This window comes from Psammomys obesus, unplaced genomic scaffold (assembly GCF_907164565.1).
Source record: "Psammomys obesus unplaced genomic scaffold, mPsaObe1.curated_primary_1811, whole genome shotgun sequence".
NCBI classification, from domain to species: Eukaryota; Metazoa; Chordata; class Mammalia; order Rodentia; family Muridae; genus Psammomys; species Psammomys obesus.
The window spans coordinates 3,645,301-3,659,189 of record NW_026596064.1 but is presented as its reverse complement, the minus strand read 5'-3'; the positions used below and the strand labels follow the sequence as shown (position 1 = coordinate 3,659,189).

General features: G+C 44.7%; 1 protein-coding gene across 4 annotated transcripts in view; it reads left to right on the top strand.

Moving 5' to 3' along the window:
- The window catches only part of Masp1 (MBL associated serine protease 1), a 67,954-nt gene that overhangs the window by 24,856 nt on the left and 29,209 nt on the right, over window positions 1–13,889 (top strand). For all 4 annotated transcript variants that reach the window (XR_008722172.1, XM_055625180.1, XM_055625178.1 and 1 more), the window contains exons 3-8: window positions 1,195–1,372; window positions 2,808–2,939; window positions 5,043–5,239; window positions 10,968–11,115; window positions 12,281–12,399; window positions 13,317–13,395. Coding sequence is in view for 3 of the 4 variants with exons in the window: in XM_055625180.1 (XP_055481155.1) it covers window positions 1,195–1,372; window positions 2,808–2,939; window positions 5,043–5,239; window positions 10,968–11,115; window positions 12,281–12,399; window positions 13,317–13,395 (853 nt within the window). In the remaining variant the exon portion in view is untranslated. The remainder of the gene's footprint in view (window positions 1–1,194; window positions 1,373–2,807; window positions 2,940–5,042; window positions 5,240–10,967; window positions 11,116–12,280; window positions 12,400–13,316; window positions 13,396–13,889) is intronic.

The following is a 13,889-nucleotide window of genomic DNA, read 5'->3' as shown; positions in this document are numbered from 1 at the left end:
GACAGAAACCATTCTCCATGGGATTTTCCCCTGCAGCTTGGGTAAACCATCAGTGCAGATGTTACAAACAGAAATACAAGCCTAAGGGAATCAAAGTGAGTTGGAAGTTAATAGAGTCAGAGTAAGGAAGCAGGGTAAATATACATAGCCAAATACCTACACCGACCAAATTAAGGAGATCAATAGATTACTTCTGCTTTGTTCTCCAAGTTTACACAGGGTTTCTTGTCCTTCCAAATTAAGAAATCCTTTTATCAAGTAAGAAAATTTTGCATCTGCTTTCAACATGCATACATGCATGCAATTTCTGGGTGCCTCCAAAAGGCAGTTTTTACATTTTTCAGGACTACCTATTAAATACAATTATGAGTACATGACTTCTTGTTCAAAAGTTTTCAATGACTTCCACGCACAGCATTGACATCATCAAAGGTCAACCACAATGGGCTGCAATATCCTTTCAAACACAGTCTCCTCCTCCAGTGTTCACCAACCCCTGGCTCCTGGTAGTCCTCGCAATGTGTCTTGAAGTTTTAGTTCTTGTTAGCAAACCTGTATTGGATAAGTAACCATGTGCCAGGTTCTAGCCCACGTACCAGGGAAAGGACCATTAAAAACAAAACACTCTTAATATCCTGGAGCTTATGTTCCACTAGGAGCCCTTCACCCCCTGACTGTGTCTGTGAATTTGCTTGTCCGACTGTCACAGCTCCACTTGTGTCATTTCTGTCCCATGAATAACAGAGCTCTGCTCATCCTTCATCCCCCCTCCCCATCTCATGCTTTGCTCAGGGGCAGGCACACACGGGGCACCTGTGAATGGCTTGTTGCATATGATGTTTCTTTTCCCTGAAAGTGTGGTTAGGCTCCTGTTGCATATAGAATCCGTCTGTGAGGTTATCTAGCTCTTTTTAAATTTTGCACCGTGTTGTTTTCAATGAATCTGGGTGGCAACAAGAATGACAACCGCCAGGTGCCTGCTAAGGGAACTAAATAGAACGAAGGAAACTGATCATGTGGGCACATCAGGAAGACCCAAGTTTTCCTCAGATCAGAGTTCCTAGTTCCCTCTCTTCAAGTTTCCCAGACTGCCTCATCTGTGTGGGCAGCCCTATCCTCTGTCTCCTTGAGGATCCAGGGAGAGGCTAGCATGGGGAGGCACTCACCTTATTCCTTTTCACTTTGACCCCAAAGGTAGAAACCGAAGACCAGGTGCTGGCAACCTTCTGTGGCAGAGAGACCACTGACACAGAGGAGACCCCGGGCCAGGAAGTGGTTCTTTCCCCTGGCTCCTTCATGTCGGTCACCTTCCGGTCAGATTTCTCCAATGAGGAACGATTCACAGGCTTTGATGCCCACTACATGGCTGTAGGTAAGTCCTCTCATCTTTGTCTCTAGACATGAACACTGCCTGGTGCATTCTCCTTGATTGACACCTGGGCACACGCCCCATGGGTCCTGCCTACAGTGGCTTACCGCATTTTTTTCCATCCCAGATCCGCCTGCTCAGCCAGCCACAACTCATTTGATACATCCCAAAGTATTGGCAGACATCATTATACCGCTTCCTAATGCAACACCTGTTAACAATATTTTGTTTTGTTTGCTGTACAGTATATATATATATATATATATATATATATATATATATATATATTGAAATGTGCAAACCTTTGAAAAAATTCATATACTTTTGTGTATGATCCTGATATTCTTGTCCAATCAATCCCTTTGATCCCCAATTTTCTCATGGTAAACAACTGTTCTTTTTCTTTCTCTTCTTCTTTTTCTTTTTCTTCTTCTCCTTCTCCTCCTGTAAACTAGTTTTGCTTCCAAAATGTCACATAAAGAAGCACACAGAAAATATAGTGGGGACATGATTGTTTTTATACTGAGTATAATGTGTCTAAGACTTATGAATTTTGTTGTAGCTCCCTGACAGAAATATGTTCCATTGTGTGAATACACTGTAATGTTTTTTCCATTTCCCACTGAGGGATAACTAAGTTTCACTTATTTCTTTACACCCCTTAATGAAGGTTCTTTCAGCCTTTTTGTGACTATATGGTTTCCTATTTATTTGTGAATATCTAGACACAGAATCACTGGATTGAGAACAGCTGTGTTTAGTCTTATAAGAAATTGCCAGATTTTCTCTAAACAATCATATAATTTGTCTATCAGTGTATGACATTTCTGATGGCTCCATGTCCTCATCAACATGAAATGTTGTCAACCACTTTGTCCTCATTTTAATTTATTCTGGTGAATATGTGTGGCTTGAACTGTATCCCCTGATGATTAATAATTGTAGACATCTTTTTTTTTTTAAATACTTACTGGCCATTGGTATGCTTCTGTAGGAGAAATAGATTTTCAAATATCTAGGACAGGAATGATCTATATCAGGGACAGAGGGGGTAGGGATATGGTAGTAAGCCAAGCTCTGGAAGAAAGCCCTCTCCCCAAGTTTCTGTCTCAGTTTCATCATCCATAGTTTGAGGATGGTAAGACTGTAGCACAGTGTGGCACTTACGATAACCAAGTTATGACAATTACCCCTACCAAGACTCAGACTGCCCAGGTGCAAGCCTAGCTCTCTGGTCCTGGACAAGGTGCCTAAGGTCTCTGTGTTCTGCTTACCTCATTGGACAAATGGAGATAATGACCAGCTCTGGGCTTTGCACAGGATTAAGTGAAAGAAAAGCATGACCCTCTGCAAACAATGAAGGACCCTAAGAGTTTGGTAAGTGTGGCTTAATCATCACACATGCAGTGAGTGATGAGAGGCGCTGTCTGTCCCACAGATGTGGATGAGTGCAAGGAGAGGGAAGACGAAGAGCTGTCCTGTGACCACCACTGCCACAACTACATCGGCGGCTACTACTGCTCCTGCCGCTTTGGCTACATCCTGCACACCGACAACAGGACCTGCCGAGGTAGGGCCTAGGGATGACGCTGTGCTGTGTTGTGATGTGCGGCACATTCCAACAAGATCAGGTGACGCACAGGTGCATAGTACAAACAATTAAAAAATAAGTCAGGATGGAGAGAGAGTCCGCTGGGTAAAGAGCTAGCTGTTACACACACACACACACACACACACACACACACACACACACCCCAAATCTAACAAAAATGAAATGGTAACCTCCAGGTTCAGTGAGAGACCAAGAGAGGGAGACAACTGACATTGAATCTGTATCATATTGCACAGGTATGCACACCTGCATTTACACACACATACTAGAAAGAGAGACGGAGACAGAGCAACAAAGACACACACACACACACAGAGAGAGAGAGAGAGATGGAGAGACAGAGAGAGAGAGAGCGGTACTAACCCCACTAGGAGCCCGGGGCCCACTGTCAGAGGAGCATCTGAGAAGCCCCTGGAGTCAAGCTTCCTTTCCTGGGCAGAAAGTCTGTTCCACGTGTTTCTGTCTCCTCTCCTACTGCAAGTAGCCAACCTAGGCTAGATATGAGAAAGCTGGGCTTTCCAGTCCACTCTCTCTGAGCCATAAATTCAACCAAAGGTTCCTTTTTCTTCTTTGTTTCGGTAGCCCCTCTGTCTCTCTATAACAGAGAGAACCACAGACCAAAGAACAGGGGAGGAGAGAGGATAAAGACAGCGGGAAAGCAGCCCATTCCTTCTGTTGCTATACCATCATGACTTCTGCTTTGGCATTTCAGTTTGGGGCAGAGATGGCAATTCAGGAGTATTCCCTGGGCTAGCTGGGTGACAGTCACATGAGTGTTTACGTGAAGTAAATGCTACCCTCGCTGTGCTCACGTAAAGGGAGCATGGCCGCAGAATATTCAGACCTGAGCTGTCCTCGAGAAGTGACAAACGCTTCCCTTGACAGAGACAGTTTGCCTCTGAGTCCACAGGAGTGGGCTCCCTGGAGGAAGCCAAGGCTCCAGACAAAGTTCTTTACTTCCCCGTCAGAACTTGCTGAATGAAGCCATATGCCTTCTGAACAAACCCATCAGTATAAAGCAATATCTTTAAAAAGAAAGTTTTCTCAAAGAGAATTATGAAAGCTCAGGGTCAAGATTTCTCACCTTTTTTTCATTCCAAAATCCTTCAAAAAAAAAATACTACAGATATGCTATGTATCTCTTTATGACCCACACGTCAGTCTCTGGGCTGTAAATAAGAATGAGATTTCCCCCCTCAAGAACCATCCCCAATCCTCATGAGGATGAGATTTCTCCATGAGAATGCTTGAGGTAGCAAGTGAAAACAGATGGGAAGTCAAGAGGCCTCATTCCGCAGTCCGTGTTGGAACTTTACATTAGTCATGCTTGCTGTTCTGGGCTACTGTTTCCTCATTTGCAAAAAGAACAGGATGAGCAAAGGCTTACAAAGCATGGACACGCCAGGCCTGGAAGGGGCCAGCCCAAGGGCCAAGGTTCAGAAGCTTATGACAGGCTAAGTCATGGCCAGCCTCCCAAGGAACTGGATGTTGGATAGCAGGAAAAAATGCAGAATCCTGGGGTTCACAAAACTTAGTTTAGTGAGGGACAAGGAGTCAGTAAAAGAGTATATGACATGATGTCAAAAAAGAATGGACCTGTGCAAGCATAAAGAGAAAAGCAGGGGCTGGGCAGTGAGGATGTGCGGGGAGGAGAGTGGGGAGTGGGAGGGACCATTCTTAGGGTGACTTTGAGCACACATCTCAAAGAAGTCTGAGCAAAGGAGAAAGCAAGCCCCAAAGAGCTCCATCCCAGCACCTGACCCCATCATCTCAAAACTGTCCTTTCTCAGAGTGGCTGGCTCCCCCTGCCACAGAATCCCGTGGCAAAGGTTACCATCTAGGGTAAACCCATACAGAAAGAGACTTAGAAGGCCTGCAATTGAGTCTTGACAACAGATTTTCCCACAGGTGACAGCGGGTGAACCATTACCCTCCACTGAGTTTCAGTTTCTTAGTAAAATGGGGATTCCTCCTCTGCTTACCTCCTGGGAACACTAGAAAGATCACACAGTGACTGGGTCTGTGCCAACGCTGCGCCATTTTCTGTTTTGTTTTCCACAGTGGAGTGCAGTGGCAATCTCTTTACCCAGAGGACAGGCACAATCACCAGCCCGGATTACCCCAACCCTTACCCCAAGAGCTCTGAATGCTCCTACACCATTGATCTGGAGGACGGCTTCATGGTCAGCCTGCAGTTTGAGGACATTTTTGACATTGAGGACCATCCTGAGGTGACCTGTCCTTATGACTACATTAAGGTAAGCATGTAATGGTTATTTGACCCAAAGATACATCTTGGCTCAATCAGGAAAAATCATCCTGAACTTTTGTCTTTTTATCTTCTCTTGGGAGAGGAAGCTAAGCCACCAGCTTCCCTCTATTATGTTATAGAATACTAAATAATCCCTATATTATTCCCATTATTATTTTAAATAACATCATCATTTAAAATGCCATCTTGGTTTCATCAGATCCAGATTGGGATCTCCTCTGATCCCCAACTGGCTCCCTGGTCAACAGGGAAGTTGTGAATCACAAAGTCAAATCTGTATTTTAGGAAAGTCCCCTGAGCCAGATTCAGAGTTATGGAATGCACACTGTGCACTCACGTAGGGCTTTGCTCTGTTGCTTTGTTTAATGTGTCACAGCTGCCATCATAAACTTCTGAACAAGGTGCTAATGTTTTTGGTTTCTGCTAGATCCCATATGTAACACAGGTGGTTGTGTTTGAGGGAAGAGACGATAAAGACGATGAAGGCGATAATGAGGGAAGAAAATGTCCAAAGCCAATAACTACTTCGTTTGAGGTTATTCTGATAGTATTGTTCAAATGCAAGGTAACCTAAATTTGAGCTTTGGCTGGGATAGTGGGAGAAACAGTTCTCAGAAATGTGGGGAGAAAATCAGAAGTTCCTAGAGTTCCAGGTAAAGTGTCTGAGTGAAGGTGACTATTCGGTTCTGATTTAAGAAAAGATGCTGAACCTGAGAGAAATAAAGGTGCCACCAAGTATGTAGATAAGTGCTTATCTAAGCCCTATGGATACTGAGCTGTTCAACAAAACAAAAGACACAGACACGGGAATCCATGAGTTCTCAGAGCTAGACTGAGGGAGCAGGGCCATCAGTGAGGTCCGAAAGGGAGCTGTCAGCAGCATCAGAAGCCCAGAAACCCCAGTGAGAAAGCTCAAGAACTTAGTGAATCAGAAGCTAAAAGGGAGCTTGGCCGCAGGTGACATGGCAGGAAACACAGGGACATATTTATGTTGCTGCAGAGTAACGTGCTCCCAACACAACAGCTTTCAACCACTCTTACCGCACGCTTTGGTAGACCAGAAGTCCCAATAGGCTCTATTGGCTCTCTCCTTAGCATTTCACGGGACTAAAATCAAGATGCTAATTTGATGGCACTCTTACGTTGGCTTGAGGCTCTGGGAAACAAACCACTTCCAACATCATCTGGCGGCAGAATTTTATCCCTGGCTTTTGGAGGACTCAAATCCCACACTGGTGCCAGAGCTGCTTTCACTTTCCTCCATATTGCTCCCTGAGGAGTCCCTCTTGTCAGCCTCATGAAACCTAAAGTCTTCGATACAGTAAAGGAAACCACAGGACTAGTAAAGAGACATCAGTATGGCAACAAATCTGTACTGAACATCTGACAGAGGATTAATGTCTAAAATATACAGAGAACTCAAAAAACTAAACACAAAACAGCAACAACCCAACTTTAAAAAAGAAAAAAAAAAGGACCAGAATAGAGAACTCTCAAAAGAAGAAACACAAATGACTAACACAATTTTTTAAGTGTTCAACACCCTTTGCCACTTAAGAAAAGAAAGTGAAATTACTGAGATTTTATCTTGCCACAGTCAGAAATGGCTAAGATCCAGAGAGCAAATGACAATAATTGCTATGAGGTTGTGATGAAAGAGGAAAGCATATTCACCATTAGTGGGAGTATAAATTGATACAGCCACAAAGAAAAATCAGTGTAGAACAGTGGTTCTCAACCTATAGGTCATGACCCCCTTAAGGATCAAAGGACCCTTCACAAGGGTCATCTAAGACTAACCAAACAGATATTTACAATTCATAACAGTTGCAAATTTTGTAGTTATGAAGAATCAACAAAAATAATTTTGTAGTTGGGAGGTCACCACAATATGAAGAACTATAGTAAAGTTTTGCAGCGTTAAGGTTGAGAACCCTGTTTGCCTGCCTTTGGATCCCTTTCTCCTAGCTGGACTGCCTTGTCTGGCCTCAGTGGGAAAGGATGCACTTAGTCCTCATGCAACTTGAGGTGCCAGGGTGGGTTGGTACCCGTGAGAAGGTCTTCCCTTCTCTGAGGAGGAGAGGGGAGAATGATAGGAGGGAGATGTGAGTGTGGGACTGGGAGGAGAAGAGGGAGAGAGACTGTGATCAGGTTGTAAAGCGAATGAATACATACATACATAAACACATACACACATACATACATACATACATACATAGATGGATGGGTGGGGGTGGAAACAAAGAAGGTTGAAAAACCACTAGTATAGAGGTAATATGACCCAGTTATCGTGCTCATTAGTATCTGTTCAAAGGAGTCTATATTCTACTGTAGAGATAATTAATCATTCAAGTTCATGGCTGGTCCATTCACAATTGCTAGAACATGGAAAAAGCCTAGATTTCCATCAACTGATAAAAATGTGTAATGAAAATGTGTTACATATATACATTGGAATTCTATTCAGCTATAAAGAAGAATGAAATTATTAAATTTTCAGGTAAATGGATGGAACTGGGAAAAAAAATCATTGAGTAAATCCCAGAAAGACAGGCATTACATTTTCCCTCTCACATGTGATGTTAACTAAGAATGTTTAGATATGTGTGATTAATTTGGAGTTAAGTACGGAAGCCAGGAAACTAGAAAGGGGCCATGGCAGGGTGAGAGCCTAAGGGAGGCAGATAGCAGAGGACGGGTGATATGGGAATGAAAGGAGATACTGGGGAGAAAGGTTTGAGTGGGTGAGGAGGTTAGGAGGGTAAGGCACGGGAGGAATACGGGAGGTGTGCTGGCTAATCTTATATCAACTTGACACAGGCTAGCTCATCTGAAAGTAGGGAACGCCACCTGAGAAAAACCCTCCAATAAGATTAGGCAGTAGGCAAGCCTATAGAGCATTTTCTTAATTAGTAACTGATGGGAAAGGGCCCCACCCATTGTGAGGGGGGGGGGGTCATCCCTGGGCTGGGAGTCCTGGATTCTATAGGAAAGCAGGATGAGCAAGCCATGGGGAGCAAGCCAATAAGCAGCATTTCTCCATGACCTCTTCACCAGCTTCTCAGGTTCCTTCCCTGCTTGAGTTTCTGTCCTGACTTCCTTCAATAATGAACAGTGATGTATAGATAGATATAAGCCAAATAAATCCTTTCCAGTTTGTTTTTGGTGGTGGTGTTTCGTCACAGCAATGTAACCTTCACGAAGACAAATGATTAACACTAAAGATGCTTGAAAGAGCCATATGAAAATGCACTATTTTAGAGGGTTTGTATTATTTCTTTGTTTGTGTGTTTATTTATTTATTTATTTAATACACAAGGGTTTAAATGGCATTACCCAAATAGGGGAGTAATGCTCTTCTCAGAAGCCATAGTGCTCAAACAAAAAACAACCCAGTGGCATGTGTAGGATACCACCCTTCGAGTTATTATTCATATCCTATAGACCCTCAGTAAACAAAAGGCTATTGTCGTTTGCTCTTCGCTACCCATCAGAACTAAATAATAAGAGACCCTCTTACTGAAAACACCATACGCTTGAGTCACCGGGCATGGAGAAGTCAATCTGGTCCTTACCTAGAAGTTCCTTTCTTATTGGCTAGTTTTCACAGTGCCTGTGGTGCTGCTGAGGAGAACAGTCACCAGCAGTCACACACAGATGGGAACCTTGTGATCTATAACAGTATTCTTGCAAGATAGGCCCCTGGGTGCAATAGCGGCATACATGTTAATGGGGTGACCAGCTGCTTTGTAATTGACTTAAGGCTCACCCCACAAGACAATACGCAGGCCTATCCCTGTAAAGTTGACAAAGAACTTTTGCTTGGGAAGGTCATGGACCTCAGCAAAGAGCTCACTGCTATCATCTTGTTAAATGGACATACTGCCACACTGCCTTCTAAAGACTTCTCTCTACACCCATAGATGAGTGATGCCCTCAAACTGTATCACAGAAGCTTCTTTTTTCACAAAGGGCTGTGAGTGATACAGAGACTCACAACTGGCCAGAGGGTAGGAAATGAGTAACTGCACTCAGGCCTAAGTCTGGTCACCTACAGAGATCTAGAAGGACTGCTGCAAAACAGTATCTTCTGGACATGACAGGGCTCTTTCACTCCTGAACTCACAGTCTCTGTAGTTGCTTCTGTGAAACCTGTACATGAGCCAGTCAAAAGTCCATCGTAGATGAGGGAAGTGATCACAAATTCCCCCATTCTAGCTCAGGAGCTTTGGCAGTTCAAGGCAAACCTTGTTTTCTTTACGGAAGTGGCCCCTGGTAGGTCGCCTGTGCTACAATGAACGGCCCCACAACGCACACATGGATGGCACTGATTAGACTCTGTGATTATGGAAAGAGGACATTCATTATGTTGGAAAGGAGATGTGGCGGTGGACTTGGGTAGAGTTGGAAGGGATGTGAGGGGCAATTATAACCAAAACACACCATAGATATGCAAAATCCTCAAAGAATTTAAAAAACATAATATTTCAAAGTCTCTCTAGTTGCAAAGAAGGGAGAAGGGCATGCTGACTATCTTGGATTACTACATATTGTGTTTCAGGAGCTCAGTGTGAGATCCATATCAAGATACTGAACGTCTGGAAGTATCATTGCCTCTGTCCTGCGCAAAATGATGTCACCCAGGATGACAGGCATTACTAAATGCCAACAATGGAGTCCTGCTTCTCAGGGATAAACAAGGAAGGAGTTAAGGACTGGGAGTTGAGCTTTCTGAGTCAGTCAGTGGTGCTTGAGGCCACTTCCCCTGCTCTACTGCTTCCATTTTAGCCAGAACCTATGGCCTCTGTCCTGCTCATCTGCAGTTTTCCTAACTGGTGCTCCCAACTGGTGCTCTACTCTTGCTCCTGCCTCATCTGTTTTCCCATAGCATAGAGGGTTATAGCAAGCATATCAGACCAGGACTGGACATGGAATTAAGCTAAACTCCTCAACAAAGTAAGACCCTTGCCAGTGTGTTCAGCCTCATGCCATTCTAGCCATACTGGCTTCTCCTGCTTTTCAAGCCTGCCAAGATCTTTTTCACCTTTGGCCTTGATTGTTACATATTCTGTTTTTCTTTCTTTTGTTTTCTTTTGTTTTGTTTTGTTTTCTGCCTAGAAAGCAGTCTTTTTTCTTCCACTCATCCTATGCGTCAGATTTAATGTCACTTCGTCGTAGTCCTTCCTAGTCAACTAAAGTTGTCAGTTACTATGTTTCTGTTACACAAATGATGATGTCTATAGGTTATATAGTTGACATATGTATATATTCTATATACTTCAATACTGGAATTATAAAATATGACACATGTTCTTTTTACATATATACATGCTCATAACTACTTTGTATATTTATTGTTGGTCACCCCAGTAAGCAACAAATTCTTTGAAAGTGGGAACCTTTCCTATTTTGTATACTGTTCAAGACTGCCCACAAAATGTTTTATCTTTAATCACACCATTATTAACTTGCTTTGTTAACTCCAAAGGCCACTGAAATTATGACAAAAATGGACATAAAGCCATTTGGCTATTGGCAATAGCTATTGGCTATTGTCTACAAAAAACAGGAGTGTATAGTATGAATTCACATTAGGATTTCCAGAAAATTCCAGCACTCATTTGCCTGAAGCAAGACCTGCACTACTCACATGTGATATCTTTCTCCCCCCCCCCCTCTCTCTCTCTATATATATACTATATTGCTTCTCGTAGATTAAAGCTGGTCCAAAAGTATGGGGCCCCTTCTGTGGAGAGAAATCCCCAGAACCAATCAGCACCCAGAGTCACAGTGTCCAGATTCTATTCCGCAGCGACAACTCAGGAGAGAACCGAGGCTGGAGGCTTTCCTACAGGGCAGAAGGTAACCTCCCCCCTTCCCAGGTCACACTGAGCCACTGTGCTCTGTGCTCACAAAGAGGGTTGTTGAGGGAGGAGGGATGCAGTCCAGGCTGGAGGGCCTAGTGGGACTCTGGCCAAGAAACTGGGAACCAAGATATAGTTCCTGGCTGAGTTTCCCACCTATAAAAAAAGAATGGGCACCAGAGAGATTGAAATCATACTCAAGACTGGCGATGCTTCAGCATCCTGTAGAAACTGAAAACAGATTGTGTTTATCTTTCCCCCTCATACGGAGATCTGTTAGGCTGAGAGGACCTCCCAACCCCGGCTGTCTCCAAGCGTGGGCCTGGAACTTGTGGGCCCGGAACTCGTGGGCCCGGAGCTCCGGAGCTCTGAGGATTTCACTGTAGAGATCTGTCTCTACGTGGGCCCCTGGCTTGACACAGCCTACAAGCCCCATTCCTAGTGCTCCTAGTCCTCACACAAACCCAGAGGGACTTTTGTGACTCAATAAATCTGTAATAACTCAAGGAAAAAGAGGGTAGACCTCAACCGGGAGCAACTGACCATCTTCATAAAACCAGGAAGCCTGGCTCTGGCCACATTGTCACATCTAGGGCATCCTGGGGAGAGAAGTGACAGGAAATTAACAAAAGAAGGTTTGTCCGTGAGGAAGCATGATGGCTAGGCTCAGGCGCTGAGGTTCTTGTCAGGCTAGGCCTCCTGATGAGAAGCAGAAGCATCTGACCATAGCCCCTTGGTGCCCTGGGAAGAACAAGTGACCGCAGTATTCCTGATTAGCCAGTGAGTGAGAAATGCCAGGGCACACATTTCAACTGAATAGGAAGACCTTGATTATTTAACCGGGGGTATCTGTGAGTACAGACGGTGTGTGTGTGTGTGTGTGTGTGTGTGTCAATGGCCTTTAATGTTTCTCCACTCTCTGAGGGTTCATAAAATTATTTGGCTGATCCCTTCACTTTACAAATGAAGAAATGGAAGACTGTGTTAGAAAATGACTCACTCCTGCTTTCAAATATCCTGTGTCTAGACACCCAGTCCTGCTGTTTCCGCCTCATTGCAGGCCTTGCTTCCTAGGTGCAGGCCCTTTGCTGGCGTTTTGTTTGGTTTTTTTGCTTTATTTTTTGTTTTTCTCACCAGCTGTCTTTTCATTTGCTTCCTGCCAGGAAATGAGTGCCCAAAGCTACAACCTCCTGCATACGGGAAAGTAGAGCCCTTGCAAGCCCTGTATTCCTTCAAAGACCAAGTGCTCATCAGCTGTGACACGGGCTACAAAGTGCTAAAGGTGCAAAACCCTGGCTGGGAAGAGGAGTGTGTGGGCCGGGAAGAGGAGTATGTGGACGGGAAAAACTCCCCTATGGCGTCCGGGAGGCCATACTTTCAGCCAAGTATTTGCCAGCATCCTGTTAAGCTTACCAAAGACTCCAGAAATTCAAAATAATGCATTTCTGCCACCTCTCACTGCAGGAAAAGGCACAAAAGTGGTTTACCAGGGCATGAGTTGGCCTGGATTTTTAAATATGGGTCCATGTAATCAGGGACAACAACCTTAAGAAAGTTCATCAGAGGTGGAGTGGCGCAGTGCTGAAAGAGAAGCAGGGCACGCCCCCTCCTTGCCACCCTCCAAAGTGGCGGTCCACCTACGCACCTTTCAGAACAGCCGGAGTGAGAAAGTACAGGTCCCCCTTGCCGAGCCTTGGGGCGGGGACCAGTGGGTTGGTATTTATATGTTCCGCAGGTGAGCCCAAGGTACAGCCAAAGCTAGAGGTCCACTGCCCTGGAGGGATTGTCCTCAAAAAGGGGCGGGATCAGCAGCAGCAGCAGCAGCAGCAGCAGCAGCAGGGAGATTGTCAGAACTATGACACACTGAACTGGAGTTTTGGTGGCAGGGACCAGCAGTCTGTCTCCGCTAGCCCTCTCTAGGCGATGCTGACTGCTTGCTCTAGTTGAGAACTACTGCCCTAAAACTAGAGTCAAAACTATCGGTTTTTTTCCTCTAGAGGCAATTGCGCATGCCCAGAGTATAAGTAGGGCTCACAAAGTGAACATCTGTCTCTTCCTTCTGGGCAAGTTTGCCTTTGGGACTCGTTGGGGGAATTCCCAGTTGAAGATCGCCAGGTTCGAAATTTGAGTTGTCTTGGTAAGGAAGTATGTGCTAATCCACTCCCTCCTTCTTCCCACGCCCTTCTGGCTTCTTTTCAGGATAACGAGGTAATGGACACGTTCCAAATTGAGTGTCTGAAAGACGGCACATGGAGTAACAAGATTCCCACCTGTAAAAGTAAGAACACCAAATGGATTGACTCCAGTGATGCATTTCTTCATGGTGGGGTTGGAGCCATGACCATGCTGGGTTTAAAGCTTTGCCAGAGCTCCCTAAGGAGGATGGGCACAAACCAATAACCATATAAGAGCCGGGTGAACAAATGAATATGAGAGCCTGTTTCAGACATAAGCTTTTGGAATCACACACACACACACACACAGACAGACACACACACACACACACACGTGCTTTTTGATGGCCTGGCTTACTTTCTAAACACAAATCCCCTCCCCCACACACACAGACAGGGTACAAAATGTGTTAAAGGAATATAAGCGTATTCTCAACATCTGAAATGAGTTCAAGCTTAGGAATTGCAAGTGTGGGAACCTTGTTTGGCACTGATTCCCCGAGCCGAGTGGTGTTGAATGTCTACATGCTGATCAATCACCAAGTCTTCTGGTCATGACTCGGGGCTTTGTGGGGAGGGCTGTGGGGTCAGCACAGAG